The sequence below is a fragment of the Corapipo altera genome, unplaced genomic scaffold, assembly GCF_003945725.1.
Source record: "Corapipo altera isolate COAL_440 unplaced genomic scaffold, ASM394572v1 61411, whole genome shotgun sequence".
NCBI classification, from domain to species: domain Eukaryota; kingdom Metazoa; phylum Chordata; class Aves; order Passeriformes; family Pipridae; genus Corapipo; species Corapipo altera.
Window position 1 is genome coordinate 15,568,474 of NW_020884875.1, and position 27,968 is coordinate 15,596,441.

Sequence of the window (27,968 nt, forward strand, 5' to 3'; positions counted from 1 at the left end):
ATTTTACAGAGAGGGTGGTCAAACCTCGGAACAGGCTTTTTAGAGAAGCTGGCTGAAGCTCTAAGCCTGTCAGTGGGTAAGGGTCATTTGGACAATGCCCTTAACAACATGCTTTAACTTTTGGTCAGCTCTGGAGTGCTCAGGCAGTTGGGCGAGATGATTGCTGTTGGTTCCTTCCAACTGGAACTACTCCACTGTAACTCTCTACGTTCTGTTTCAATACACGTAAATGTAGCCTAGCAATTGACACTGTCACACCACCACTGCAATCGTCTTTTCTCTTGAAGCTGAGGCTGAACGCTTCTCTCGGTCTCCTCATTAAGGACAGCTGGGCTCTGGCACTGTCACTTAGTAAACAGGCTGGCCTGAGGACTGCAAGTCACACTCACGCATTCCTCCGCTGGGTTTTCCTTAAGGCAGGGATAAATTACTGAAAAGGAGTGTCTGAGGGAACGCCTTCCCAGGAACCGACTCGTTTCGGTGTCGGGACCATACCCTGGTAGAGGCTCCGGGCCGCCCTTGCTCTCCCGCCCGCGAGGAGAACCCGCGCCACCCGGAGGAGCGGCCGGGCGGGCACCCGGCTACGGCCAGACTCATCTACCGACACTTTTAAACTCTGAGTTTCAATTCAAAACACACAGGCAGGGAGCGCACACGCAGAGGCAGCAGCTGCCAGCCCTGTCGAGACAACCTCGTCCCAACCACGCTTTCGATCCCCCGTTCGGCGAACCCGGCGGATGCGGAGCTCGGAGCCGGGAGCGATCCCTCCCAGCGCCCGCCCGCCCCCTGCCCTTTGCCCCCGCCGCTGTCCCAGCGCTTCCTGTTCCCAACCACGTGGGCAGCGGGATGGCGGGCGAGGCGCAGTGCCTCAGCTACGCGGGATGCAACTTCCTGCGGCAGCGCCTGGTGCTGGCCACGCTTAGCGGGCGTCCGCTGAAGATCCGCAAGATCCGCGCCAAGGAGGAGGATCCTGGGCTCCGCGGTGAGCGGCAGCTGCGGGGGAGGAGGTCGGGTCGGGGGGCGGCGGAGCTCCGGCGCCGGCTGTGCCTGGGACCTGCTGCCGGCAGGGTCAGCCCCGCAGCGGCGGCTGGGGCAGCAGAACCCCCTCTGGCCGGCGAGAATGGGAGCCAGCTGCGGGTCGGTGTCTTCCCGTGGGTGGTCTCTCTTTCCCCTGGGCGCTGTGCACAACTGGTGCGGGCGGCGAGCTGCCGGCGCCGCCTCGGTCGGAGCTGTCACACGTGGGCTTTGGGAGGAGGAGGCGTGGGAGCGGCACAGGGCGGTGTCGGAGGCCGGAGCAGGGAGGCTGTCGCCCACCCGCCGGTCTGTGCCATCCCCATCCCGCCGGCTCGGCTCGGCAGCCCTGCTTTTCCACGAGGTCACGCGTTTCCTCCAGCGCGGGCCCTCGAGGGCCGGTCCGGCCGGCCGGGGTTCCTGCTGCCCCGCCCGAGCCGCCCCGGTGGGACGGGGAGGGCACCGCACCGTCCTCCGCCGTCCCGTCCTGCAGGGGAGCGCCGGTGCGGGAGCAGCCGGGCGTGGTTCTGACCTGTTCGCTGGGTTGTACATGAGCCTCGTTGGCAGACCCGGAGTTGGTTCGTGTCCCCGTGACGGCGGCTCCGCAGTCGGGAGTGGCAGAATAATTCCTCGGCCCTCGGACTGCCGTTTCTGCCGCGTGCCCAAGTATCGTGTGCTCCATCTGTTTGTGGGAGTGTTAATGGGTCTTGTGTTGTGCTTTGATTTTTATTAGGGTTTGTCCAAACAATAAAGGTGAAAGAGGTGGAATCCATTTACTTTTCATTTCTGAAAGCTTCCAACACTGCAGACTGCTTTGAGGGAAACCTTTCTTAGGGAATTCCTTCTTCATTCCTGTACAAGACCTTTGGCATCCCAGGGTGAATTCCATTGTAAACCAAAATGAGAAGACAATAGGATAGAGATTGAGGAAAAAACATTATTGTAGTGTTATTTTTTTTTTTTTTGGCAAGGACCCCTGCTGTGAAGTTCAGAACAGGGATAGATACCACTCTGCCTCCTGAGCAGGCTTCAGATTATAGGTAGAAATTCTCCTCAGAAACTGTCAAAGCATTCTTGTGTACTTGACTTAACATTTACCATGACCTAAAATATTTTTTATCACCATATAGTGGTGAAGTTTGTAGGTTTCCTATATTTTTTTAAAAAGTGTTTGAATTGCCTTTTTCAAGTATGAGTTAAAGTGTAAACTATGACTGTAACAGAAAAATAGTAACAACAAACCCTGATTTGTGCTGGTGATTCAACATGCAGTTCTTTTTGCTTTTCATGACTGGAACATTTGTAAAGAGAACTCTTCTACACATGTTCTCCAAGATTGAAATGAGCTCACAAGGATGCACTCTTGCACTGGAAGAAGCCCCAGTGCTGTCATAAGCTTTATAAACATATAAACTGTCATAAAGTTTAGAAACTGTCAAAACAGAGAGCAGAAACAGTATTGTGTGACTGGGGCATCAGTCATGTTATGGAAATATTGACAATGTAATTTCTGCTATTGTATGTTAGAAGCATACATAGAAAAAAAGTCTGATTACTGTTTAAGAAGTAACACAGGGTTATTGCTAAGGAAGTTCTGCAGTCTACCAACAACTATACAGGGGCTGTTGGCCCTTTAAACTGCTTGTGTTTTGAATGCTGTGTATGTTCATGTGTCTTCCTTGATCTTGAACCTGTTGCGATACCTAAGTACTAGAATACTAGGCTATTCATCCTGAGGTTGGTTTCTTTTGGTTGCTTGTTGTTGTTGTGTTGTTTTGTTTTTGTTTTGTTTCATTTTTGGTTTTAGTTGGTTGGAGGGGGGGTGTGTTTTTGTTTTGGGTTAAATTTAGTTGTCCTTTCCCACATCTCTTGAGCTGGAGCCCACACAAGCAAGAGAACAGCTGTGCAGCAGCAGCACTTCACATGTGAATGACCCCTGCTTTTAGGTTAACACTTTAACACAGAATGATGTGAAGTTGTTACTAACTTGTCATGCTTCAATGTGCAGGATCCAGTTTATTATGAGTTGTATGTTTTGCTTTGCACTGAGCAAAATGTAAATTGTCAGAACTTTTATCCTGGACTGGAGTGATCTCTCAGGCCACTGTGGTCAGAAGTTACCAGTTGGATCATTTGCTGTGTGCCAGGGAGAGGAGTGTGACTAGTCCCAACTGCCACATCTGAGGCCGTCTCAACTGATTTGAGATGCCTATGAGCATGGAGGCTCAAATTAACATCTCTGTTTTTACAGTTAATTGCCTTTTCTCATGTGCTAGAATTATACCACAACTTGAAGAGTGAGGGTATCCTTACAGCTGTGAAAGGCTGGAAAGGGTAAAAAGTATGGTGTTGAACTTCAGGAAACTTTAAAACTCTCTCTGTGTTTTACTCCTTAGATTTTGAAGCAAGTTTTATTCGCCTGATTGACAAAGTGACCAATGGCTCTCGGATTGAAATAAACCAAACAGGTAAGCCCTGTTTTCTCTGCTTTCTCTGTTTTGGTCTTCCAGGCTTTATCAGTTTCTTCAGCGGAATCAGTTTTGTCTTGACAGAGGTAGGTATTCAGATATGATTGACTGAGCAGATCAGAAATAACCAAGCTGAGAAGTTTTGTAGTAATTGGTTGCATGCAAGAAGATCAGCGTTCCACCATATAGCAGAGAACTAAAGAAACTGTATTGCCCAAGAACTAAAATCAGTATGTTGTTTGATATACAGTACTTCCTAGTGGGGGAAGGTTCCTCTGAACCAGAATTGATTTTTGTTGGAGGCAAGGTTTACCCTCTACAAAGATAAACTTCTGAGCAAGAGTGCTTGCTTATTCATGCTTGGAAAAGGGTTTGATTAGAGTGAGAAGCTCCCTATATAACAATTTCATCTGGTTTGGAGTTTTCTTATTTTTAAAGGATTTTAAGAATTGTGGTTGATCAGTAAGGCAGACGAATTACCACCAGATATGCCAAGGCATCAATGAACTGATGAACTGATGGAGATTTCGCTTCTGTGGAGGATAATTATTGCTTGTATCAGCATTTTGGAAATTACTAAGAGATCCTTAGTTTTGTGGGGGAGGGGAAAAGGAGGAGAAATTACGTGCAGGGCAGACAGACACTGGTGTGCATTGACCCATTTACTAACTGTATAAATTCTTTTTCCTCCAATTTGTCTGTATACATTGTTGCAAAGTATGTTTGTGTTGTAGTAATGGCCAATGCTCTTACAGTGCCCTCATTTGGCTTGCTCCCCTGGCATCTTCCCCAGGTACTACTTTGTATTATCAGCCTGGTCTTCTGTACGGAGGCTCGTTGGAACATGACTGCAGCCCCAGTCGTGGCATTGGTTACTATTTGGAAAGTCTGCTGTGCTTGGCACCCTTCATGAAGCATCCACTGAAGATTGTCTTGAGGGGAGTAACAAATGATCAAGTAGACCCTTCGGTAAGTAATAAAGTTTAAGTACCAGAGGAGGATAATTTTCCCCCTGCTAAAAAAAAAAATATTAGGGAGGAGTGTCTAAAACATCCAGAAGTATCCAGTGTTGCTGCATTTACCAGCAAACTCTCTGAATCAAATATGTGCTAAACTGTTGCCTCTCCACATCATGCTTGAAACTGCAGTTTATAATCCACCTTTTGACTTTCAATTCTGTAGTGCTTCTGTCTTCTCCCCTGCAAACTCCTTTTAAATGCACTGTGAGGCCCTGCCAGAGGTTTGGTTCTCCTCTTTTAGAATTTAGGGGGATTATTTTTCCTACCCAACACATGTGTTTACTGTATAAAGAGGAAATTGTCTTTAAAATTTGAATGTGAAAAGGAAGGAATCTTTCTCTTCTGTTGGATTCTGGACGTAGTTATACAGATCTGCTGTGAAGCCTTCTTTCTGTTAGGAACAGAAGTCACGTGGCAATTACAAAATTAAAGTAGCAAAATTATGTAATAACTGATTCTTCAGAAAGATGCTAGCAGTTTTGGCAGATCAAATAACTATGAGATGCTTCCTTTGATTTCTGTTACTGCTGATTTGCAGTTCTTTGTTTTGGTGACATGGGATTAAAACATTGAGGTAATGATTAGTGGTTATGGTTTGGGGGTTTTTTTCCAAAAAATCCCATACATAAGCGTTTGCTTTTGGGGAACGGCACTTCTGTTTACTTTTTGAATGGTGATTGGAGACTGTTTCCCTCCTAGTAGATTAAGGAAACGTTGTAATCTGAAAATTTAGCCAGTTTAAATAAATACAAATACTGTGAAGTATAACTGCAGATATTAGATGAGCCTCTAAGCTGTGCTAGTGTTTATGACTTTTCAGCTGTGCTTTTCTTGTAATTTAAGAATCTTGCTTTCTCACCTGTGGCTATGAGAGACATCCACGTAAGTCAAAGGATGATCAAAGTGGGTTGTACACAGCACTATGAAAAAAAAGGGGAAGCATGTTTTGCTAAGTTTTCAGTCATTCTGTTTAAAAGTCCTTAATATAACTGGTAAGTAATAAGAATCAAAGTCTTTTTTTGTTGACTGTATCTATTTAATCACAATGGAGAAATTCTTGCATAATCTGGAGATGAAGAACAGTCCGGTGTTGATATTGCTTTTGAGTAAGTTTGGACAGTCATCTAAGCAACCAAGTCTCGATTCTGGAAATTCTCTCTTTTTAAGCATCAGTCACGTGGGCCTGAGATTAAACAATTTTAGTGGAAAAGAGTGCAAGAATTTAAGCCAGTTAAGTTTGTGCTTGAAGGGGGCTTGCCCTTGCCAGAGCTCAGGCGCAGGTGTGTTGGTGTACATCAGCTGACCTTTCTGACACTAAATGTAAATAAAATGCATGCTAAAGAGTTACATCTTAAATTCCTTGTGTCATAGTAGCAGCTGCACAGTAGTTGTTAGTGACAGCTAACACTGTCACAACTTCAGTTACTGTGACTCGGCTCACACTTAGTAACTTTTTCAGTGGTAATAACTGAATACCAATTCCTGAAATTGGTTTAAACATGGTTTATGTCTATTTAACTTGCCTAAGTAAACACTAAACCTGATGCCAATAAACTGCTTAAAGGAGCTTTACAAGTTGTTTTGTATAGCATATGGATCTGCAGGCTGCCGAGATTAAAAGCACAAATTTAAGTGCTACCCTAATTGATTTATGTGCTCATGTAAATGGAAGCTTGGTTTTAAATTGATTTGGGCTTTTATTTTTCGGTAGACAGAGGGTGTTTATAAACTGAGTGAACAGTTACTACCTATGCTTGTCCAAAAAGGGATGCTTAAATTTGTCTATCCATCTGTACGCTTTCTGACTTTCCATGGAGAAGGTGAAAAGGCAAACCAATGTGAATATAATGTGAGAGCTTAAAATGGGCAGGTGTTTTCCCTGCTGCTCTTGATGTAAGAACCTCTCAATCTCAGATTAGTAAGTTTGCATGGCCAGGTTTTGGTGAGGGGCTGCTAAAGGGCTGGTTCCTGTAAGAAGCTGCCAGAAGCCCATGCCAGCAGGCTCCAAGACAGACCCACTGCTGGCCAAGGCTGAGCCCATCAGCCTTGGTGGTAGCGCTGCTGGGATAAACATTTTTAAGGGGGAAACAGAGAGTGGGGGGAACTGTGGAGTAACCTGCAGCTGCAAAGAGGTGTGGAAGTACGTGAGAGGAACAGACCTGCACACACCAAGGTCAGTGAAAAAGGAGAGCAGGTGCCTCATGCGCTGGAGCAGAGATTCCCCTGCAGCCCATGATGAAGGCCATGGTGAAGCAGCTGTCCCCGTGCAGTCCCTGGAGGGCAGCAGGAGTTCAGATATCCACCTGCAGCCTGTGCAGGACCCCACGCTGGAGCAGGTAGATGCATGAATGAGGCTGTCACCCCATGGGAAGCCTGTGCTGGAGCAGCATCCTGGCAGGATCTGTGGCCTCATGGAGAGAGGAGCCCACACTGGAGCAGGTTTGCTGGCAAGGGTGTGTGACCCCCTGAGAGACCCACACTGGAGTGGTTCATGAAGAACCGTAGCCAGTGGGAAGGACCCGTGTTGGAAAAGTTCATAGTGGACTGTCTCCCATGGGAAGGATCCCACACTAGTGCAGGGAGGAGTGTGAGGAGCCCTCCCGCAGCAGAGATAATGTGTGATGGATTGACTGCAATCCTTATTCCCTGCCACTTAGTGCTGCTGAAGGGGAGGAGGTAAAGAATCAGAAATAAAGTTAAGTTCAGAAAGAAGAGGATGAAGGTGTTTTTAAAATTTGGTTTTATTTTTCATTACCCTACTCTGACTTGATTGGCAATAAATTCAATTTATTTCCTTGAGTCAGGTCGGTTTTGTTGGGTTTTTTTTCAGCTTTGCACTAGCTAAGGGATCCTAAAAGTTACTTTTCCTCCTCTTTTTTTTTTTTTTAAACTCATGAGCCTTTCATTATATTTTGTTGCCCCTGTCTGGCTGAGGAGGGGAAGTGATAGAACAGCTTTGGTGGCCACCTGGCATTCAGCCAGAGTCTGCCCATCACATAGGGGTGCACTCATCAGCTTTGGAGGATTTTTGTTTATTTGTAAAAGGGATATAATATTTTGTAAAGGTGTCTTTATTTTGGAGCTAGGTGAATTCTGCAGTGTGTCCTTACATGAGTGTATTGAATATCTGTCATTTGCAGATAAATCTACAAATTCATGTATGCTTGTGGGAAATATGTGTGTACATACACACACATATGCACACCCATGATCCTACAGCACCCCATTTGTCCTGTCTCTCCTGAACTGATTGTCTTGGGTAATTCCCTGTTGCTGTTGCTCTGATAAATAATTTTTTTTCACTTCTGGCAATGCTACTGAAGTTTCAGAAGAGGGAAGAGGACAGTCACTGTAATCTTAAGTCAGCAATTAGGAAGAGCAATGTTCAGACCTGAATCTGCTGAGCACCTGGCTCAAAGGGAGTACATTGGTGGTGTATCACCCACATCAGATTCTTTGAAGTGCTTCAAGAGAAGTAATATAGAAGCTTCTGTTTCTCAGAAACAGGTGAAAAGAAGTTCTTGACAGAAGAATGATGTTCTTCCTGCCAAACCAAGGGCCTTCTCTTGCAGTGATGCTTGCAAAAATGCAAAGGTTCTTGCAATAATTTATTTATTTGTAGGAATTTTTAAGTAATGACAGAAGAATGCAATTTTTTCAATGACTGTGTTCAACAAAACAAGTAAGCTGTTTTAGCTGAACCATAATGGAAGTAAAAATCAGGCCAAGAAGAAGCCAGAATAGCAAATTCCATCTTCCAGTAATTTGTTCTAGCAAATTTTGTTAGCAATGAGATACTGTGGCAGTCTAAGAGTAGCTGAAGCTCTCTATGCTGTATTCCCATGTCTTCCCATAGACTAACTTGTATGGAGAAAACTTGTCTTTGTTAGTCACCTCATAATGCAGAGATTTTTAAATTGCGGACTAACATAACTTCCAATAAAGAGTCTGCTTTTTAAATTTTGTGTTGCGTAGGTTGATGTCCTTAAAGCAACAGCTCTACCCCTACTGAAGAAGTTTGGAATTGATGGTGAAAATCTGGAAATCAAGGTAAGACAGTTTGTTCCTTTCTTTTCTAGCACATAATGAAACTCTACTTTTGCACTTCTTCAGAGGGCCACATGTTTGCTCTTGGTTTCTGTCTCTAACAGATATCTTGTGGAAACACACATGTCTTAAATTGCCCCTTATTCTTGACATGTTTTAAATGCCATACCAGCCACACAGTAATTGTAGTAGGAGAGATGCAAAGGCTATGGATATGGGGGTGAGGAGAAAGTAGTGACTTCTCTTAGTCACCAAAGAAGACTAAGAAACCTTTTTACTTTCCTGTTGCTTTTCAGTTAATTTAGTATCTTTTTATTTCTACTCGCTCTTCATGCCCCATGCTTGGGGCTAGGGATTAATAATGGCATCTTTTGCCTTCTTTGCTTTCAGTTTGGAAAACACAGGAAAGAAGCTTTTCTCAAAGACTACACTCTTCACAGGCCCAATAAATCTGGATGTAAAATCATCATGTCACTGTCCTGGGACTGTCAGCCTCTACTCCCGTGGCCCTGCAGCTGGTTTCCAGCTCACCATAGCCCTGCCCTTACACCTGAGCCAGGCCCACTCATAGGCTTGTGTCCCAACTCCATCTTTGTGGGTGTTGACGTGGGATGGTGGATCAGGGTCAGGCTAGACAGGTCTGGTCCCCCTTATACAGAATCACAGAATATTCTGAGTTGAAAGGGACCCACAAGGATCATCAAGTCCAAGTCTTAACTGAAGGACCCCTATGGGGATCAAACCTATGACCTTGGTGTTATTGGCACCGTGCTCTTACCAACTGGACTCAAGCACTTCTAGTCTTTCTTCAGCAGCAAGGTGCAGATTTGCTACTCTTAAGCCAAGGTTGTTTTGGTAAAGATGTTTTTTTGTTTGGTTGGTTTTGCTTTGTTTTCTATTGAGAAGCCATGCCTTACTGTATTTGAGAGAAGATGAAAAAAGAAATCAATGTTTGCTTTTAGTTTTGGTGCAAAATCCATTTCTGCCTTTAGGATGTCTTTTTCTTGCTGCGTTCACATAATGCCCCTAGTTACAACATTTTATTCTATGTGAAATAAAAGCTGTAAGTTTTGGGGTGTGTAGGTACATTCTTTGTACTCTTTACTAACCTGCTTTTTTCCTCCATTATTGTTTCTAGATCAACCGGAGAGGAATGCCTCCCAAAGGAGGTGGAGAGATACTGTTTGCTTGCCCAGTGAGAAAGATCTTGCAGCCTGTTCAGTTTACAGACCCTGGCAAAATCAAGCGTATCAGAGGAACTGCGTATCCTTTTTGTTTGACTGGTTTTCTACTTTTAAATAATTTTGCCCAAAAAAAAGAAGTCTCCTAACATGAAGTCAGAGGAATGCACCGTGTTGTTGAACATGTATCCAGGTAACACAGGATACCATTACACAGAGGAGTCACACAAGTAGATTTCAGGACAGTGTCTCAAAACTGCTGTGTTCAGAACATTGCTGTTCAAAAAGCACCTGTAGATGAGTGAATAAATTTCAAACTGAACAACAGTATTTAAAATCTTTTCAATAGCGAGGAAAAGTTAAAATACCTTCCATCATATAAGCAGCACTAAAAGAAATCTTACCTTGTATGTAAATCCAGTAGTAACAAATAGTAGTTTTGTTATGCATCGAATAGGTGACAATAGATTGTCAATTAGTCTATCGGAAGTTAGATGGGAGTTTAAATCTTAGTTCAATTTACACCTTACTGTGCACACTGAGCTTTTTGTTGTGTTTTGGAAAGAAGGTCATTGGCTCTTCACCTTTGGTAGTGCTATTGCAGATGGAAGTGGAGGAGATTTTACTTCCACACAAAGATAAGGGCACAAAGTATTGTTGTGAACTCCTCACTTTTTTGAACAGATCTGCACATCTAGTTAATGTTCTAGATTGTTTGTTTCTTTTTGATTTTATTTTTCTCTTGTGGTTTTTGTGTGGTGTCTGTCATGAATCTGCTGTCATGTAGGAAGAAGGCAGAAATTCCTTAGAGGAAACTGTCTTGAGCAAGGGCCAGCTTGTAGTTTAATTTGTGATTGAGACTCCCAAGCATAATCTGGCTTTGATTACTCAAAAGGAAAGCAGAAATGAGATCGAGTTTCCTGCCAGAGGTGTAGACTTGCAGCCTGTTCCTTCTTTTACTTTGTGGCATACCATCATAAATCATGTGTGAGAAGAGGACATCTTTCCAATTGCTGCATTTAGATGAGTGCCATATTGCCAAGCAAGAGCAGTTTTACTGGATGCATATACCGTAGTTCAAAAAGTAGGTGGCTCATTGTGCTTTTGGTGCTGGTTGCCATGGTCTTCTGATGAAGAAAGTACTTTCCTTATGCCTCCATTCCTCTCTCTAGTGAGTAGTTCTATATATTTGTGTGTGAAGGAGGAAGCAACGATCATGACTTTACTGGCATTGTCCTAAATTGGTGTTAATGCGCAGCACCATTTTGGGCCACTTTGGTTCGACTGATGTATGTGAACTACAGATTTTTGAACTTCCTCTAAGTTTTCCTGAGCTTTTTCTCAGGAATACGGGTTTGCCTTTAGTAAGCCCAGTGAGATACAGTCTTATTTTAGTTTAGCCATTAAGTGGTCCTTCAAGACAGTAGAAAACAAAATATCTGGGAGGATAAGTCCTTAAGTCTCTTCAGTGTGTATTTTTGTCCCTTCAAGATTCATCTGAGTAAATCTGCTTCCTCACAGCTGGGGTGATTGTGTTGCAGCAACCTTTTACAGTCATCCAAAATACTGAGTGCACCAACTGTGCAGAGCAATCAGTTTTCTGATTATTATTTAATGATTTTGCCCTTAAAAGTTTTTGGTTTACCTAGTCCACAAGAGATGCTATAGAAATTTGTAGAAAAGGAAGTTCTTCCCTGCTAGCTGGGAGTTCTGAAAGTGTGTTTCTCTGTATGTGTGAATGTATGTGCAGATGGGTGGTTAAATGTGCACAGTGTGAGTCTATGCTATGCTTGGAATGGAATTTGGAGCACCGTGTGCTTTGTACATTTGGAGATCTGTTAGGAGTTTCTCTGAAGCAGCACCCGAGTACAAGGGCAGAAAAGCAGTTGATCTCTTGTGTACTGTGAGAAGGTGGGTTGGGGTGAGCAGGAAGGTGGTAATTTCTTCCTTCCTGGAACCTTCAGACGCTTAGTGACTAGAGAGTCAGTGAACTTGATAGCCTTAGAGCACTGCAAAATGGTTGGAGAGAGCAAAGATATTTTTCTTACAACCTTTTACAATTAATTTTTTTTTTGTTAAAACATTTGTCTTTAATTTCTTATTCATCTTCCCAATTTCTCCCCGGTAGAAAAAGAAAGGCAGGATTTCTTGCTGCTAATTCACAGAAACTTCACCCAGGCCCATGTTTTAATAGTGTATGAATAGTAGAGGACACGGGGGTTCCTCCATCATAAGAAAACACAGGATGACAGAACAGCAATTTAAATTTGTTGAAGGGCATTTTCAAGATACATGTTTACTCAGTCATAATAGGTTGTTCTTCAGCACATTCTGTGTAATTCACTTCAAGGTGTATAGATGAAAAGACTGTAGAAAGCACGTACGTGCATACGCTTCTCTAAGTGCAGGAACATGGACCAGTGCTTATGAATAGATGTACAGGACAAAACCATGTTTTCTGAAATAATGTGTTGGAACCTCTTGACCACTTTTGTCAATCTCCACTTTCAGTTTCTTTTGTGACCACAAATAATTTCTTAGCTCAGAAATGTAGATTCTCTGTCCGAGTGTCACCACAGATGGCAAACAGAATGGTGGAATCTGCAAGGGGCATCCTAAATAAATTCCTCCCAGACATCTATATCTGCACAGATCATATGAAGGGGGTCAGCTCTGGAAAGTGAGTATCCAGTATTCACAGGGAACAGACGTAATTCTGCATTTGTTCATGTGGTAGGGTGTTCTGATCTGTAAATCTTTTGAGTTTTAGATCACAGTCTTCTGTTTGCTGACTTGAAATAAATATTCCTCACAAGGAAAAAATGAAATTATTCACTAGATGCATTTCTTTTACTCATGTAACAGGGATAGAAGTGTGGTTTTTTTAAACAAGGAATGGAGTGCATCATTACTGCCACCTAAAGGCAACTTGAGCTCTCTTCATTTTTAAATCCTTGACTTTGAAGTGAGATTAAGATCAGAGGTGCCATGGCACATTGAGGAAACCAACATTCAGACTTAATTGTACACCTTCTGATGGAAATGGTAGCATTGAGGATGGGACTGAACTGTTTTAAGGAAGTATTGGAGCAGTGTGGGTTGTCTTCTGGTGAATAGCTGCAAGAATGTCTTTTCACCAGTGAGGACAGGAAAATTAATTTACTGTACTTCTACAAATTTTGTTTGCCATCAAAACACAAAAGTGATGGATGTGATCTAGACAATTTTACTGGTATCTGTCAGCTCTGTTATCCTCTTGTCACTCTTCACTGAAGTTGAAAGAGTTCTGGATAACTCATTTGTTTGTCTTTTGTCTGTATGCTCAAATGCAGGGATGCATATTTTCTTTCACTGTTTCTGCTTTTTGAAATATTACCTTAAAACTTGTTAGGGTCAGAAGTTTAGAAACCTAGAAATTGTTGACTCATTTTAAAGTATTTCTCCTCTTTTCTAGTCCTTTCTCTTATTTAATATCCCAGATTTGTAACTCTTGTGTCTCCAGGCTGTCAACAGTTACCAGAATTGCAGAAACTTTGCTGGGAGCTGTGTGTTTTTGGGGTCCCATTTTTTTTTTAATCTGTCTATAAAATTAAAAAGTCAAATTAACTGAGACAGCAGCATTTTGTTTACTACATGTGGGCCGTGCAGAGGGATAAATAATAGCATGGGAAGAGGAACTGAATCCCTTTCCACCTGGCTGGCACATGTGGGTTTCTGATGCTGCTGTGCTGTCACATTGATCACAGGTATGATTTCAGTACGACTGCAGTACCCCTGATACTAGGTAATTGGTCTAATCTTGCTAAGTATTGAAGCTTTCAGGGAAAGAGCTCAAGCCCCAAAGAAAGGTGGTTTTGTTTTTGAATGTCACAGTGAAGAAACAGCAGATATCTTTGAAATGTTCAGCAAACATGAGTTAAATTAATGTGAAAGATAACCTCCTCTTTTTTAAAAAAAATTCATTTCTGATGTTTGGATGGCTTTTTCTTTTCTTTTTCTTTTTTCCTTTTGAAAGAGTTTGTCCCAGGAGTAGCCAGCATAGAGATTTTGCAGCAAGTGGTACTTGATTCAACTTTTAAGTACTGCTGTTAATTTTTTTTTCCCCAGAGTGAATCTAATGTATCGACCAGGAAATTTGCCATCAAGTCCAGATTCCCAGTATTGCCCTAGGAGAGGAGCTGTTTGTGACTTAAAGAAGAGGTTGGCTGGGAGTAGTTCTTGGCCCATTGCTTGATTTTTGTCCTTAAATCAAATGCACTTTTTCCCTTTCTTTCAGATCACCAGGTTTTGGCATGTGTCTTACTGCAGAAACCATCAATGGCACTATTCTCAGCGCTGAGCTAGCCTCAAACCCTCAGGGCCAGGGCGCAGCTGTGCTTCCCGAGGAACTGGGCCAGAATTGTGCTAAGCTGTTGCTTGAGGAGATCTACAGGGTAAGTGGCCAGTGTTTTGTGTCTACAGCTGTAGGGGGAGGAGGTGATGAAATTGGTAAAGGAAGAGGTGTCTTGGAGGCACCCTCAGACAGGCTCAGATCCAAACAAAGAAATGATCTGATGCTGCCAATGTCTTCTTCATCCAGGTAAAGAGTGGGTTTGAATGGTTCCTTTAACAGGGTGCTTTTTAAAGGCCATGTTATTTCCAATGTCCAAGAGATGTTACTGTGAATCATAGTAATGGCAGATTTTTCTTTTTTTGCTTTCTGCCTACAACAGAATTCAGTCAACTTCATGTGGGCTTTTAGAGGTTTTTTAAGAAGTTGGATGGGGAATATAGTCAATGCTTCTAAACTAGCAGTTGGAATGGAGCATTATGAGTGGGAGAACACACAAGAGAGAAGAAGAGGAAAAAAAACTAGCAGGCTTCTGTGTTGACCACTTTGTGATGATGATGACAAAGTCAAATGTGCTGAGATCTGTTGGTTGTATGGCTTGTTGGAAAGCAGCTAGGACAGTGTTTGCTTAAGAATCTTAAGTGCATCACAGTTTTTCACAGCATTTTCATTTTTTAATTACTAAAATGATTTTCATTTGTGGCAAGACTTATAGTGGAAGAGCAGTTTTCAGTCTTTCAAATGATTTGGCAAATAGCACACTGGTGAGTTTCTGATTTAATAAAGAACCTACCTGCTGCTTTTGTTTCATACCTTCACAAATGTTAAAATAACTAGTTTTTAGTATTGACATAACACATTTGGCCTTTAGGAGGCAGTCATCTACAAATAATATTCACTGTTTAAAAAAAAAAAAGTAGTTGCTCTGGACTGTAATAAGCTGAGAGGACTTTGCAAAGGGTTAAAAATGCCATTATTGAGATTCTGTATTAGGGCATGTAGTCAATGATAAAAATGCCCCTCAACCTTATAAATCACATCCATACCTGTAGTAGTTTGTTTATCCATGACCATATTATCTTTTCCCTTATGCAAATTCGTCATCTATTTGAATTACCAACTTGCCCCTTGTTTCAGTCTTCCATTAATATTTTGTCTTTGTTTATTCAGTATATGCACCGTGTTGCTAGAGGACTTTCTCTTTGTAGCCCAGAGTTCTTATCTCATAGAAATACCACCAATAAATATTCTCCCTGTGTTCCTGGGTACTGTCTAGGCCCCTTGTACTTCAAAGTGCATATATGGAGAATAGTCACAACTAGTGACTGAAGCATCTGTCTGTTTCTACATGTAGTGTCAGGTAGCTATTTTTATTTGAGGGGGGAATTGTAAAATCTTTCAGTTTCCTTCCCCCCTCCCTGAAAAAGAAAAAAACAAACAATAACCCCCAAACTGAAAAAAAAACCCACCCAACCTAAACTAAAATCTGGTGTATTTGTTGCTTTGTATAAATGTTTTGGAAAACATCCTCAGGCAGTCAGATGTTTGGAGACATCAAAAATCCAATTTTCAGATACTTTTATCAGCAGCAAGAAGTATCTTTTCCTTTAAAAACCATCCAGCACTTGACAGATTGAAACTAGTGAGGAAATTTGTCCAGATATTATGCTTTGTTTGGAGTCAGATATCAGAGAACTTCTGAAATGAAAATTTCAAGATGGAAAGGCTTGAACTAGGTAACTTTCTGCTTCAGTGTGCTGCAGCCATTTGAATGTGCTGAGTCAAATTTTGCAAAGGATAGAGAAGATCTCAAGGCAAGAAAAAAGTGTTTGAGGAGGAAACAGGGTCAGGCAAGTCTTTGAATGAAAAAGTAATAGGCTGTGAGGATTCAATGTCTTTGAGGATCAGATCCTCTGCAAGTGAGGATGTTGGCTGTGGCCTGCTATGGTACTGCTGGTGCTCCTGGAGGACTCTTTTATGTGTGGGCCACTTGAGTCCAAAAGTAACTGACAAAGAGTTGAGCAGTGTACAGACTGCTGTCCTCCACTACAGCAGCTCACTGTGGAAAAGCTCTTGTTAGCATTCTATTAGCTAAGTGTGCTGCTTATCCACTGGATAAGCTCAGTCCTTATTTAGTGAATTCTTCACTCCCTCTGTCATAGGCAATATGGTGGGTTTTGTTATGTAGTTTTCAAAATACGCACTTGAATTTATATATGATACACATGGTCATGTAGCGCTAGCCTGATATTTGGGAAGATGTAGTTTCTTTCTCATTTTCTCTCTCATGTACTTTTTGGGTTGGTTGGTTGGTTGGTTTGGTTTTTGTTTTGGGGTGGGCTTTTTTTTGGTGTTTGGTTTTTGAAGGTTTGGTTTGGTTTTTGGAGGTTTTTTTGGTTAGGTCAGTTGAATCTAGTGTTGACCCCAGAGAGGATATAAAAACTTCTTGCAGTGTGTGCAGTGTTTGTTTAGTTTGAATATACCTTCTTTGTTTCCCTATGTTTCTTTGCCTAGGTAGAATGTTTAATGAAACTAAAAATTTGGGAAAGCAAGAACGGATTGCTCTGGACAGGCAGTCTTTAAGTCCCACTCTCTTTACATGACCTACTCACTGAATACAGGGCTCAAGGGAGAATTTCTTTTCCTGGGTTTAGATCTCCTTGTTATGGGATTGTTTCTCCATCTGTGTTTTTGCCTGTAGGTACTGTGCTGCAGGAGCTAGGGAGGGTTGACCAGAGAAGGGCATCCTAAGAGCACTGTAAAAGGGCTTTGACTTCTCTGTAAAAGGGCTTTGGCTGTTCAGGTCACCCACAAATCTGCTGGAGTTCATTACTGTTTAAAGGAGCCCAGGGACATTTCATAAAGTGCTTGCTTTACCTAGGAAATCTAAGAATTTGAGCCTTGAAACATTACGTGCTAAATGGTCTTTTTACTAAGCCTTAAAAAAGAAATGAAAGAGTTTGTATGATTTTTGGAATTGTGAAGCTTTTTTTATGCACATTTGTTCATGAAAGATGTCAGAGCTAATTGACTGCTAATAAACAGAACAGTGCTAATTGCAGTGACTCTGTGAGAGAGGGCATGGAGTGACTGACTAGCCTCGTCATTACAAATCCATATGCAATTCTCTCTGAACCTTAATTGTAGAAGGCCAATGAGGATTTTAACTCTTGTCTTTGAAAGGCATTGTTTATGGGAGCTTTATATAGCAAGCGATTGGAAATTGCAAATGGAATGGCCTGGAAGAACTGGAAAAGGATTTAATTCTTATATTCCTTGCAATCATGAAAAATAGGAGAGGCTGCAATACTTGTTTCAGGCTGAACTCTTTAATGAAGAAGGGCCGAGTTGTTAGGGGACCTTGGAGAGGCAGGAGGGCTAAGGATGTTGCTTTTATTGAACTAGAGCTAAAATGAGTGAAGGATTTCACTGAAGGCTTAATTTTCCAGATGGCCTTACTTCAGTTTGGCAAGAATCTACTCTATTTTTCCAGAGAGAAAAAAAAACAAAAACCAAGACACAAACCCTCTGCAATAATTTTTACCCTTTTGTAAGAAATTCTTGAGGCATGCAAATATGTACCACACAGGTAAGGGAGGAAATTGTGTGTATGCCAAAATATAACTGACACTAAATCAAAGGTCAGAAGAATAATCCTTTTTGAAACACTGTTGTCCAATAACCAGCGCTGTGGTATATATATATATATATATGTACATATCAGTTGTGAATTTATATAACAACATTTCAAAATGGATGGGATTTTAATGATTTGTGTCTAATTGTCACATCTAGCCAGATTTGGCTCTGTTGTCAATAGAAACAATAATGGAGAAACTGCCATAGACTGAGTTAATAGAGCCTAGAAGCTGCATCCTAGATTGGTAACGAGTGCCAGATGTTTTGGAACAAATGTACTTTGGCTCCGACTTTGCCCATCCCATTTCTCTTGGGAGGGTTGTTTTTGATTTTGGATGCTTGAGTAAGTGGCAGCTGGATTGAGGAAAAAAAAAATTTGGCCTTCTTGGGAGTGTGAAGTCCTTCATTTGGCAGAAGTTACTGTTCTGTCATTAGATTACAAGCAATTGCTTAATTTTGATGTCTGGCAACTCATTATGTGGGAATGGTGTTGCAAATGAGTGGTTTAGGTCACTTAAATCATCAGGAAAGGTGATTTATAAAGAAGGCTTTATATCAATTTGTTGAAGTGCAACAAAGTTTGATGGCAAGGTTTACTCTGTTGCGTACTACAAAGATGAAGTGCACAAAGGAAAATTGGATTAGAATCAATCTACAATGATTTACGTGGAGAGCAGGGATGCAAAAGGTAAGGATGGAAAAGGATAAGAGAGATCCTCCCTTTGGGTCATGATAGTAGACCCCTTGCCAAACTAGCCTCAGATTTGATCAGTGGTTTATGTCTAAAGGATACAGCAGCATTTATTCATTGACTACCAGGATGCTGACAGAATCAAATGCCTCTATGAAGTGCCTTTACAGCAGTGCACGCAGTATGGGGAACAAACAGGAGGAACTAGAGAGCTGCATGCCCTCACAGGGCTTTGATCTCATTGCAGTTACAGAGACATGGTGGGAAGGGTGTCATGAAGGGCTATATACACTGCTTTGGAGAGACAGACCAGGAAGGCCCTCTGTGTAAGCTCTGTCTTGGGGTGGGTGATGAGCAAGTAATGAGCTTATGAGTTAGGATAAAAGTAGACATTTTTGTGAGCATTTGCTACAGGCTCCCTGATCAGAGGGAGAAAACAGATGAGGCCTTCTACAGGCAGCTTGAAGTCCCCCATAAGAACATGGGGTTAAGTCCCCATAAGTGCCTGTGACTTGAGACTGCTTCAAGCTCAGTGAAATACATCAGGTGCCTTTGCACCTCTCAGTGAGTGAAGGGTTCAGTCTTGAGGAGTAAGAGTATCAGCCCAGGTCTCATCAGCAGCTTTTGGTGATTGTCTTCCAAGTATCACAAACTTGAGGGTTGGCAAGCTTTGAGAGGCATACCATTGAGAGGGAGGTGCTGGTGCAGACTGCTGTGGCCCATGAGAGCTCAAAGAGCCTCACTTAGGACTGCTGCTTATAGGGTTGTGAGATGCTTGGCTTTCATCTTCTGTCACTCTCCAACCTTGCCAACATCTGGGTTGATTGTCACTGAAATTTTCCTCAAAAGGTGCAGTAACAATAATATCATTCCACCTGGGCTGTAATTTAGACAAAAATAATATTCCAAGGCTGTCTGTTAGACGACAGCAGTTCGGTAGGCAACAGAAAATCCTAGGAACAGGCAGGTTTTCTGATAAACTCAAGAGGAGCTTAACTGCCTAGGAGCCATTAATCAAGGTCAAGGTCTAATGAGAAATCCTGAGGACATTGTAGAGTGGCCCAAAGGTGGAGAGGGGATGTACCACCACAAATGGGCATAACAGCACATTCCTTTTGCACAAAAAAACTGGTGATGACTGACTCATTGCAGCAACAGAGCTTATGTAAGCAGCTAGGATGTGATGGATGCACTGTGTTTTGATATATTGTTTAGGACACGATTGTCTCCATGCTGATGGAAGCTTTTACATAGATTTGGTCACAAAAGTAGATGTTTTATAATGTTTACAGATTTAGAAAAACAAAAAACAAGCTCAGAAAATTTAGTTTTTGTCCAAGTAATAAGGAGCATTTTGAATTATTAACCGAGCTACAAATACAAGAAAGTCCAGTGTCAGGAATACTCCCTATGAAACTCATCTGCTTCTTGTTTCAGATTGGCAAATACATAAAGTGCTGCAGTTCATGGTATCTTCAGAGGCATATGAACTATAATTAATACCTCTTTTAAATTTACTGCAAGGAAGTTCTTCAGTGTTTACCTTCTGTGATGTTGAAAGAGATTAGGAGGGATGGGAGGAATGTTTAATGTGACCTTGTTCTGGGTTTGTTTTAATTCTGTTCCTTTCCCAGCCTGCCATGTGAAATTAGTTTGCCATTGTTACAAAATCTAGATTTCTATCTTCTTGGCCCTTGAAAATTGGGACTGATACTTCAGCCTTTTAAGTGTATCTTTTTCCTTTATTACTCTCCTCCCATCCCAATTTCTGGTTTGTACAGAAATTAATTATTAAAACATTTTGGTTTGCAGGGAGGCTGTGTAGATTCAACAAATCAGAGCCTTGCTCTGCTTCTTATGACCCTTGGACAACGGGATGTTTCCAAAGTCCTGTTAGGACCTCTCTCTCCATACACGTAAGTTGTTTTGTTCAGTTTAATTAATCAGTCTTGTTTTAATTCACTAGTTTTATTGCACAGCTATTTTTATATATAAAAGACTTTGCTTGTGGTTATGAATAGAACAACTTGTACCTGACTTCAAATGAGACAAGTGGCGTAAGTTACCTAGAGTTTATTTCTACATGTTAGATGATTATTCCCTTACTGTTCTATATTATTTCTGTTTCTGAGAATTGCAGAGACGGAGTTTATTGATGGTTGTTGACCTGGATTATATGTGTACATCAGTTTGCTTTTGTTGCCTAGTGTACACTAGTGTGTTTTCCTAGTGATCTCTCTGTAGCTGTGTCATTAAATGTCATATTTCAAATGGCTAACCAAATTCTAAAGCTGTGATTGTCCATAAGAAACAGCTGAAAACTTTAATGCATGGAGCTATGTGCTACTTCAAAGTTTTACCCCTCTTGGGCAGCAGACTTCTATCTAGTCATTCAGTCTCAGTTTTTATTAAAGCTTTGTCTGCTGCTGGTAGTTGTTCAGAGGAGAGAAAAAGACTAAATTTCTTACATAGCTAGTTGTAAACACAGGTTACAGAATCACAGAATCATCAAGGTTGGAAAAGACCTCCAAGATCAAGTCCAACCTTTGAGTGAACACCACCTTACCACCATAGTGCCACATCCAGTCATTTCTTGAACATTTCCAGGGATGGTGACTCCACCACCTCCCTGGGCAGTCTGTTCCAGTGCTTAATAACCCTTTCAGTGAAGAAATTCTTTCAGATATCCAAACTGAGGCCATTTCCTCTCATCCTGTTACTAGTTGCCTGGGAGAAGAGACTGGGCCCTACCTGACTATAACCTCCTTTCAGGTAGTTGTAAAGAGCAATAAGGTCTCACCTGAGCCTCCTTTTCTCCAGGCTAAACAACATCAGCTTCTTCAGCCATTCTTCATATAATTTACTCTCTAAATGCTTCACCAGCTTTGTTGCCCTTCTCTGGAAATGCTCCAGCACCTGCATGTCTTTCTTGTAGTGAGAGCCCCAGAACTGAACACAGGATTTGAAGTGAGCCTCACCAGTGCCGAGGACAGGGGGATGATCACTGCCCTAGTCCTGCTGGCCACACTATTGCTGACACAGGCCAGGATGACATTGGCCTCCTTGGCCACCTGGGCACACTGCTGGATCATATACAGCTGCTGTCAACCAGCACCCCCAGGTCCTTTTCCACCAGGCAGCTTTCCTGCTACTATGTCCCCAGCCTGTAGAGCTGCCTGGGGTTGTTGTAACCCAAGTGCAGGACCAGGCACTTGGCCTTGTTGAACCTCATACCGCTGGCCCTGGCCCATTGATCCAGCCCATTCAGAACCCTCTGCAGAGCCTTCCAGTGCTCCCACTCAACTTGGTGTTGTCTGCACACTGACCAAGCCTGTACTCAATCCCCTCATCCAGGTCATTGACGAAGATATTAAATAGAAGTGCCCCCAGTCCTGAGCCCTGGGGAACACCACTGGTGACCGCCCACCAGCTGGATGTGGCACCATTCACCACTACTCTCCGGGCCTGGACATCCAGACAGTTTTTTACCCAGCGAAGAGTGTACCTGTCCAGGCCATGGGCTGTTAGTGTAGTTCCCTTAATCTTCCTTCTGACTCTTCTAATAGATGGGCATCACACTGGCTGACCTCCAGTCCTCCGGGACCTACCCGGTTAGCCAGGTCTGATGATACGTGATAGAGAGTCTCATCCCATTTGACTCCATAGACATATGAGTGTCCAAGTGGAACAGTAGGTCACTAAAGGCTTCCTCCTGGATTACAGGGAAGCTATTCTGCTACTAGTCTGCTCTCCTCTGGTTGCTCTGAGGATAACTGATCTTCCCATTAAAGACTGAGGCAAAGAAGGCATTAAGTACTTTAGCGTTTTCCTCATTAGAGATCATAGTGTTCCACTCTGCATCCAGTAAAGGATGGAGAATTTCTTTGGCCCTCCTTTTCTCATTAATGTAATTATAAAAACACATTTTATTATCTTTCACAGAAGTGGCCAGATTGAGTTCTAGCAGAAACTGTTTAGGGAAAGAGCATCCAGTATCAAAAATTTAATTTGCTTTATCAGACTTGCAAGTGATACTAGATCACAATTATTCCTAGAGACTGAGCAGTTTTTCTTAGTCAAATGAAGGGTGGTTTGTTTATCTGACAATGGCATCAAATAATAAGACTATGAACTGTCCTTTTTCGGTTATCATGGTACCGGTGCTGTATACGTGAAAGGTACAGTACTGTGATAACTGAAGAATGGTGGTGCCATCACATGAGACCTAGAAATTGCCTAACTGCTCTTCTCAACCTCTGATACCTTGGAAGCAACATTCATCAGATTTTGAGGGGAAGACAGGGAAGTGTCCCATTGCACAGAGGTGAAGTAATCTCCTGTAAAGTAAGTATTCATGTGAAAGGCTTACAAAGAGTAGGTATTAGTGTTTTAAGTGCACAGTTAGGCATGTGAAACAATTCAATCACTTGTCATTGTCCAGTCTTTTTTATTTTTTAAAACTTTTTTTTTGTTGTGCTATGAAAATCAAGCAAACCCAGTAGTTTATTTTGTAAGTGGGCTGATTTCAAATTGGTGGGTCGTCACTTCTTCCAAGCTAGATATGTGTGGCAGGGATAAATGTCAGGAACACTCATGCTGGAGCAGCAAGTCATAAAATCTGTGATTCTGTGAGAATGTGACTCATCAGTCCTTTGAGCATCTACGCAGAGAGAACACAGCTTTCTATGCAGCACCCCCATGCCATCGCTAAGGCTGCTTATAAAGGGCTGTTAAATTTGGCTCCCGAGCAACTCATCAGATGCACAAGCTTATGAAGTACATTGTAGTACTGTCACGTTCCCTAATGTTGTCTCTTCTTTCCTCTCTTGGTGCTATGACATCTCTGCATTTAACTCTCCCACAGTGCAGAATCTGAAGCTATTTAAAAGCCCTGTTATGCTAGATTGGCTTCCCTATCTACCACACTGTAGCATGTAGCTCTCAGCTACAGTTGAGAGCACCCCATGGGTACATGGTGCTTTGGAATATGGCATCAGAATGAGGAAATTTCTCCCAGATTTGTGTGTTTTCATAGAAGCATCCTTTGCCCCAGCTAATGGTGGGGAGCGGAAGGGCAGGCAACACCTTGAATAGGCTGTCCTGAGTGGCACTGGGGATACCTGTCCCAGAAAGACCACTTGGCCAGTGGCCATCTGCATTATCCTTTTCTTATCATTCAGATTTCACAGAAGTAAGTGCCTCTGTCAAGCTGAGCTTAAAATCAAATGCAGTGTGCTGGCTCTGCCACTGACTCAGAGGTCAGTCTGGCAGGACAGACCTGTCTGCATGCAGGTGGATTGGCATTAGGCAGGTGTTTGTGAAGGACAGCAACAGGAAAGCCTGAGGAGTGCCCCTGAGTGCCCCAACCCTTGGCTTTGCAAGGGCTTAGGGGCTTCAAGGGGAGGGGTCAGGGTGCCTCTGCCCAGCCAGGCTGACACTTTCAGTTGTCCCCCTGCCTGGCAATGCCCTCCTCCAGCTCCTTGGGCTGTCTTCTCCCAGGAAGGTATCTGTCAGTACTCCAGGGAGCAGTGCTGGGGCTGCTGGTGCTGCCAGGCAGAGCACTGTGCAACTCCTGGGGCAGTTGAACCAGGGAGGCATTGCTGGTGCACAGGTCTTCTTTCACACTGGTCTGTGAGTTGGTTGCTTTGCCCTGACACATGAAGTGGTTGTGTATCTTGTGGTGTTCCTTGGCAGGCTTTGGGGAAAAGACAGCACTTAGATAAACAGACTTTTTATTCTTTTTTTCTTACTTTGGTTTGGTTTGGTTTGGTTTGGTTGTTGTTATTGGCCATAAGGAAAACCTCCAGTGTGGCTCATGTATCTGTCCCTGGGCCAAAGGTGCAGTGTTCAGCTCTGCCTTGTTCTTGCCTGAACACACAGTCTAAATTTTCAGCAAAATAAACCTTCTGTGTATCTTCCACCCCCTCTCTCAGTCTTCTAGTCTGTGCTTGTGTGTTTGGTGCAGCCTGCACTATTATTTGAGGTGCCCACACGTGATCCAGATCAACATCAAAGCTTTTACAAACCTGCTTTCTGCTGCGCTTCTGTCATGTACCTCTACCTTCCCCCCTCTTTCTCTCCTATTTCTAGGGCTCTTACCACTTGTGCTTCTACTGCTACAAGACAAAGCTGGCTTTGTGCTGCTTCCAGATTCTCCTCTGGTGTCCCCAGGTAGCCTCCCCTTCAATTCCACTCCACTGAGCCTTTCCCATTTACATGGGGGCTGATATGTGTTTTCTCACTCTGCCTTCATTGAAAAGGGAGAAGAAGCAGAGATACATGATAGCCCACCTATGTGCAAAGAGAAGTATGGACTCAGCTGATCCCACCATCATGTTGCAAAGTTTGTTCATCAGCTTTTAGGGTTTTTCTCTGAGCCTCTGGCTCCACACTGCATTTCATTTGTACAGTTTATTCTGTGCTCTCCTTGCAGTTCAGCATGTCACTCCTGCTGTTTTACACTTGGCTGCTTTCTTGTCATACTGCCAGAGGACCGAGCTAAGAACAACACTGGTACAGAGCTTGTTGCCTGTCAGCTTTACTGAAGCATTTGTGCCAGCATATACCCATTTGCTTATTATAGCTGCAACAAGAAACCTAGCGGTTGGGGAGGCATGGAAGAAAAGGTGTTCCTTGTTTCTTTCTTTCAACTGTTAAATCCATTTGAGAGATGAGAGAGTTGGTATCTATGCTGAGGCAAGTTACCAGCCTGGAAAGGTGCAACAGAAATGTGTACATAGCTTTGGGAGCCATGTGCCCACATTCACCCTGTGGAGGCATTCAGGAGACTGCCCCAGAGATAACTCTTAAGTCAGATCATCCCAAGCACAGACCAGTATAGGTAAAGCAGCCTCTTATTGTCTGGCTCCTGCCATTTCCCTCCTCTCCCCATGCGTCTGAGCACAGGAACATCAGCATGCCCAGCTGAAGTGGATAAGGCAATTTTTGCTCCCATGACTTTCACTATGCTTATTCACAGTTTCTCTGAACAGGAGCTGCCAGGAGGCTTTCAGAGGCCTCACGATGTCACTGTGGGGACTGTCCTATCCTCTTGGTCTCCTTCTGTGGGTACTTTCTCTTGATTTGTTGTAATGATGTATGTGTGATTAGTTTGCAATTATGCTTTCAGCATGCAGAGCAGAGGCTTTTTTCAGACTACCAGACAAGCAGATGTGTGAACTGGATCCCATTTCTTTAAAGCTTAAACTTAAACTAGAAAAGCTCATACCAATTGCTGGAGGAGATTAAACCTTAGTTGAAGACTGCAGACCTACTTGTGGCCATGACTGAGACAGAGACCAAACCTTTGTTAGGAACAATTACAAATTTTGTATTTGTAGTCTTTTGGTGTAATTGTTTATTCCCTGTTTTGGAGAAGCCAGTAGAAATGTTTTCTTGCCATTTTTGTTTTATTTTTCTAATAGTTTTTCCTGTCACTTGTTCTGCAGTCAGTGGTGTTTAGGAGCACTGTGTCTGTTTAATTTCTTCATGCCTTTCTTTCTCAAATGATGAAAGGAAAATTAGTTCTGGTTTTTTGTTGGATTTTTGTTGTGTGGGGTTTTTTAATGGGAAAACAGGAAGAAAATGTGATTTTAATGGAACATTTAACTAAGAAGAAGTGAACAAGTTAGTAATACAAATCAAACACATGCTTTAGGATCTCTCTTCTTAAAGTATGCTCCCAGCCTTCTGGCTGTCCCTGTTTTGCTTTTATTTCTGCTTTAAACATTGGGAAGGGGAATGGAGTACCACTGGTTGGTATGGGATTCATATAGCCCTGATGGAGAGTCAGCATCATGAGTAAATGACCTTGCCTGGCTACATTTCTCTCTTTTTTCTTCCCTCACTGTTTTATCTTGCTGTGTTACCAGGCATTCCTCTCTCTGCTTATAACAAAGAGTGCAGTGGTTTCAGTAGGGGTCACTAGCCACTTCACAGCACAAATGAGAAGTGTCTGGAGCCTGTAGGCTTCTTTCTCTTTACTGAGCAAAGCTTTTGTGTTTCATTCACCATGTTCATTGCTGGGATCAGTACATACTGCTAATGGGCTTTCGGTTTAATTTCTTAAACTATGTTACTTTCTCTCTCTCAGAATTGAGTTTCTGCGACACCTGAGAAGCTTCTTCCAGATCATGTTTAAAATTGAAACAAAGACCCCTGAGGAAGAGCACGTGGGCGGCGAGAAAGTCTTAATGACCTGTGTCGGCATTGGATTTTCCAACCTTAGTAAAACTATAAGATAAAAAACATCTGCAGACTTCATAAAAGACAGAAAATGGTGCAAAGATCTAAAAAAACCCTACCTGTCTCTATATTTATTCTGGCATAGGAAAACCTGTGATGATTCCAGTGCAGAGGTACCCAAGCTTGCTGCATGTAAACAGTAAAGCTGACTTTAGGCTATTTAGACCTGTGCTATTTATAAATGCAATGCCAGGACTCTGTCCTGCATTGAGTGGCTGTCTGGAGTGTCAGCTGGCTTAGGACTCTTTGCACTGTAATCCACTGAATGGGACACAAGTGCCTCATGTCACTGTGCCCTCAAACCGTAATGAGGTGGGTGGTCTGGTTTTGTGAACCTACTGATTTCACTCTTAGCTTTTTCTGAAAGCTTTGGGTAGAAAGGGAAAACAAAATTAACCAAAACAGGCTTTGTGGTGCAAAACAAATGATCGCAACAGAAATATTAAATTCTTGAGGTAATTGCAGAAATAATATTGGCATGGAAATAAAAGTAAACATGTGACAATAATTCTTTGTTCATACATTGCACATATATAGAATTTGTCAGACGCTTCACTCCTGCTTACGTTGACTAAGTTGCAGTTTCACAGGAAGAATAAAATAGCTGTCTTTTATTTTTCCTTAATGTTAGAATACTGCAGAAGAGATCACAGCCTATACTGATTTGTTTTAGCCTACTTTGCGAAGATGGGCATGGGAGGACAGACCACCATGACAGATTTAGGCTTATCACATATATTCTTTTTAGGTTTATTTGCCATACACCACAGCTCACAGTTAGCTGTGAGAGATAGTAAAAGTAGCTGTAGGTTTTGAGGGACAAAAATACATTCAGTTACACCATCATGTTTTGTGCATCTGCTCCCTTTTGAAAGTGGGGATAATTGTGTATGGGCATTACTTGGATTGACAGATACAAAAAAGTTTTCACTGGCATATAAATATTTACGCAGGAAAGGCTTTTGGTAGATTCCAGGCAAACATGCTGAAGTTAATTCTGAATGGACACAAGGAGAGAAATTTGTATTTGACTGCAGACTACACTTAGTGTGTATGGAGTAAAATAATACTGTGTCAAAAGCTGGTATATAGAGAGAGTAAATACTAGGGACTGTGTTATAATGGTCTTACAAACGTTGATACCATTGTAAAGTGGGCATTACCTCTGTAATATGAAAAATGTATATTGGACCCAAAAGAATTTTAATCAAATGCCTAACTTTTTGTCAGTGTTTTGCTAAATATTGCAGGCTGTGGGAGTAATCTTTGTACTGTACTTTGTTCTTGTTGCAATCTGTCAAACATGTTTCGGAAAAATAAAGTATTTTTTTTCCTAAA

General features: G+C 42.3%; 1 protein-coding gene across 1 annotated transcript; it reads left to right on the forward strand.

Annotated features, from left to right (window-relative positions):
* Nucleotides 1-828: 828 nt before the first annotated feature.
* RCL1 (RNA terminal phosphate cyclase like 1) lies at nucleotides 829-27,968 on the forward strand. The gene is made up of 9 exons (XM_027634507.1): nucleotides 829-982; nucleotides 3,408-3,479; nucleotides 4,273-4,448; nucleotides 8,474-8,548; nucleotides 9,684-9,808; nucleotides 12,281-12,406; nucleotides 14,003-14,159; nucleotides 20,199-20,302; nucleotides 26,479-27,968. Exons 1-9 carry the CDS (start codon nucleotides 847-849, stop codon nucleotides 26,627-26,629), a joined length of 1,122 nt encoding a protein of 373 aa, XP_027490308.1. The 5' UTR covers nucleotides 829-846; the 3' UTR covers nucleotides 26,630-27,968.

Excerpts from the sequence above, each read along its gene's own strand:
- RCL1 (XM_027634507.1), top strand. The coding sequence starts at position 847 with ATGGCGGGCGAGGCGCAGTGCCTCAGCTACGCGGGATGCAACTTCCTG. Across the intron at positions 8,549-9,683 it reads GTGAAAATCTGGAAATCAAG|ATCAACCGGAGAGGAATGCC; the intron begins GTAAGACAGTTT and ends TATTGTTTCTAG. Across the intron at positions 12,407-14,002 it reads AAGGGGGTCAGCTCTGGAAA|ATCACCAGGTTTTGGCATGT; the intron begins GTGAGTATCCAG and ends CCTTTCTTTCAG.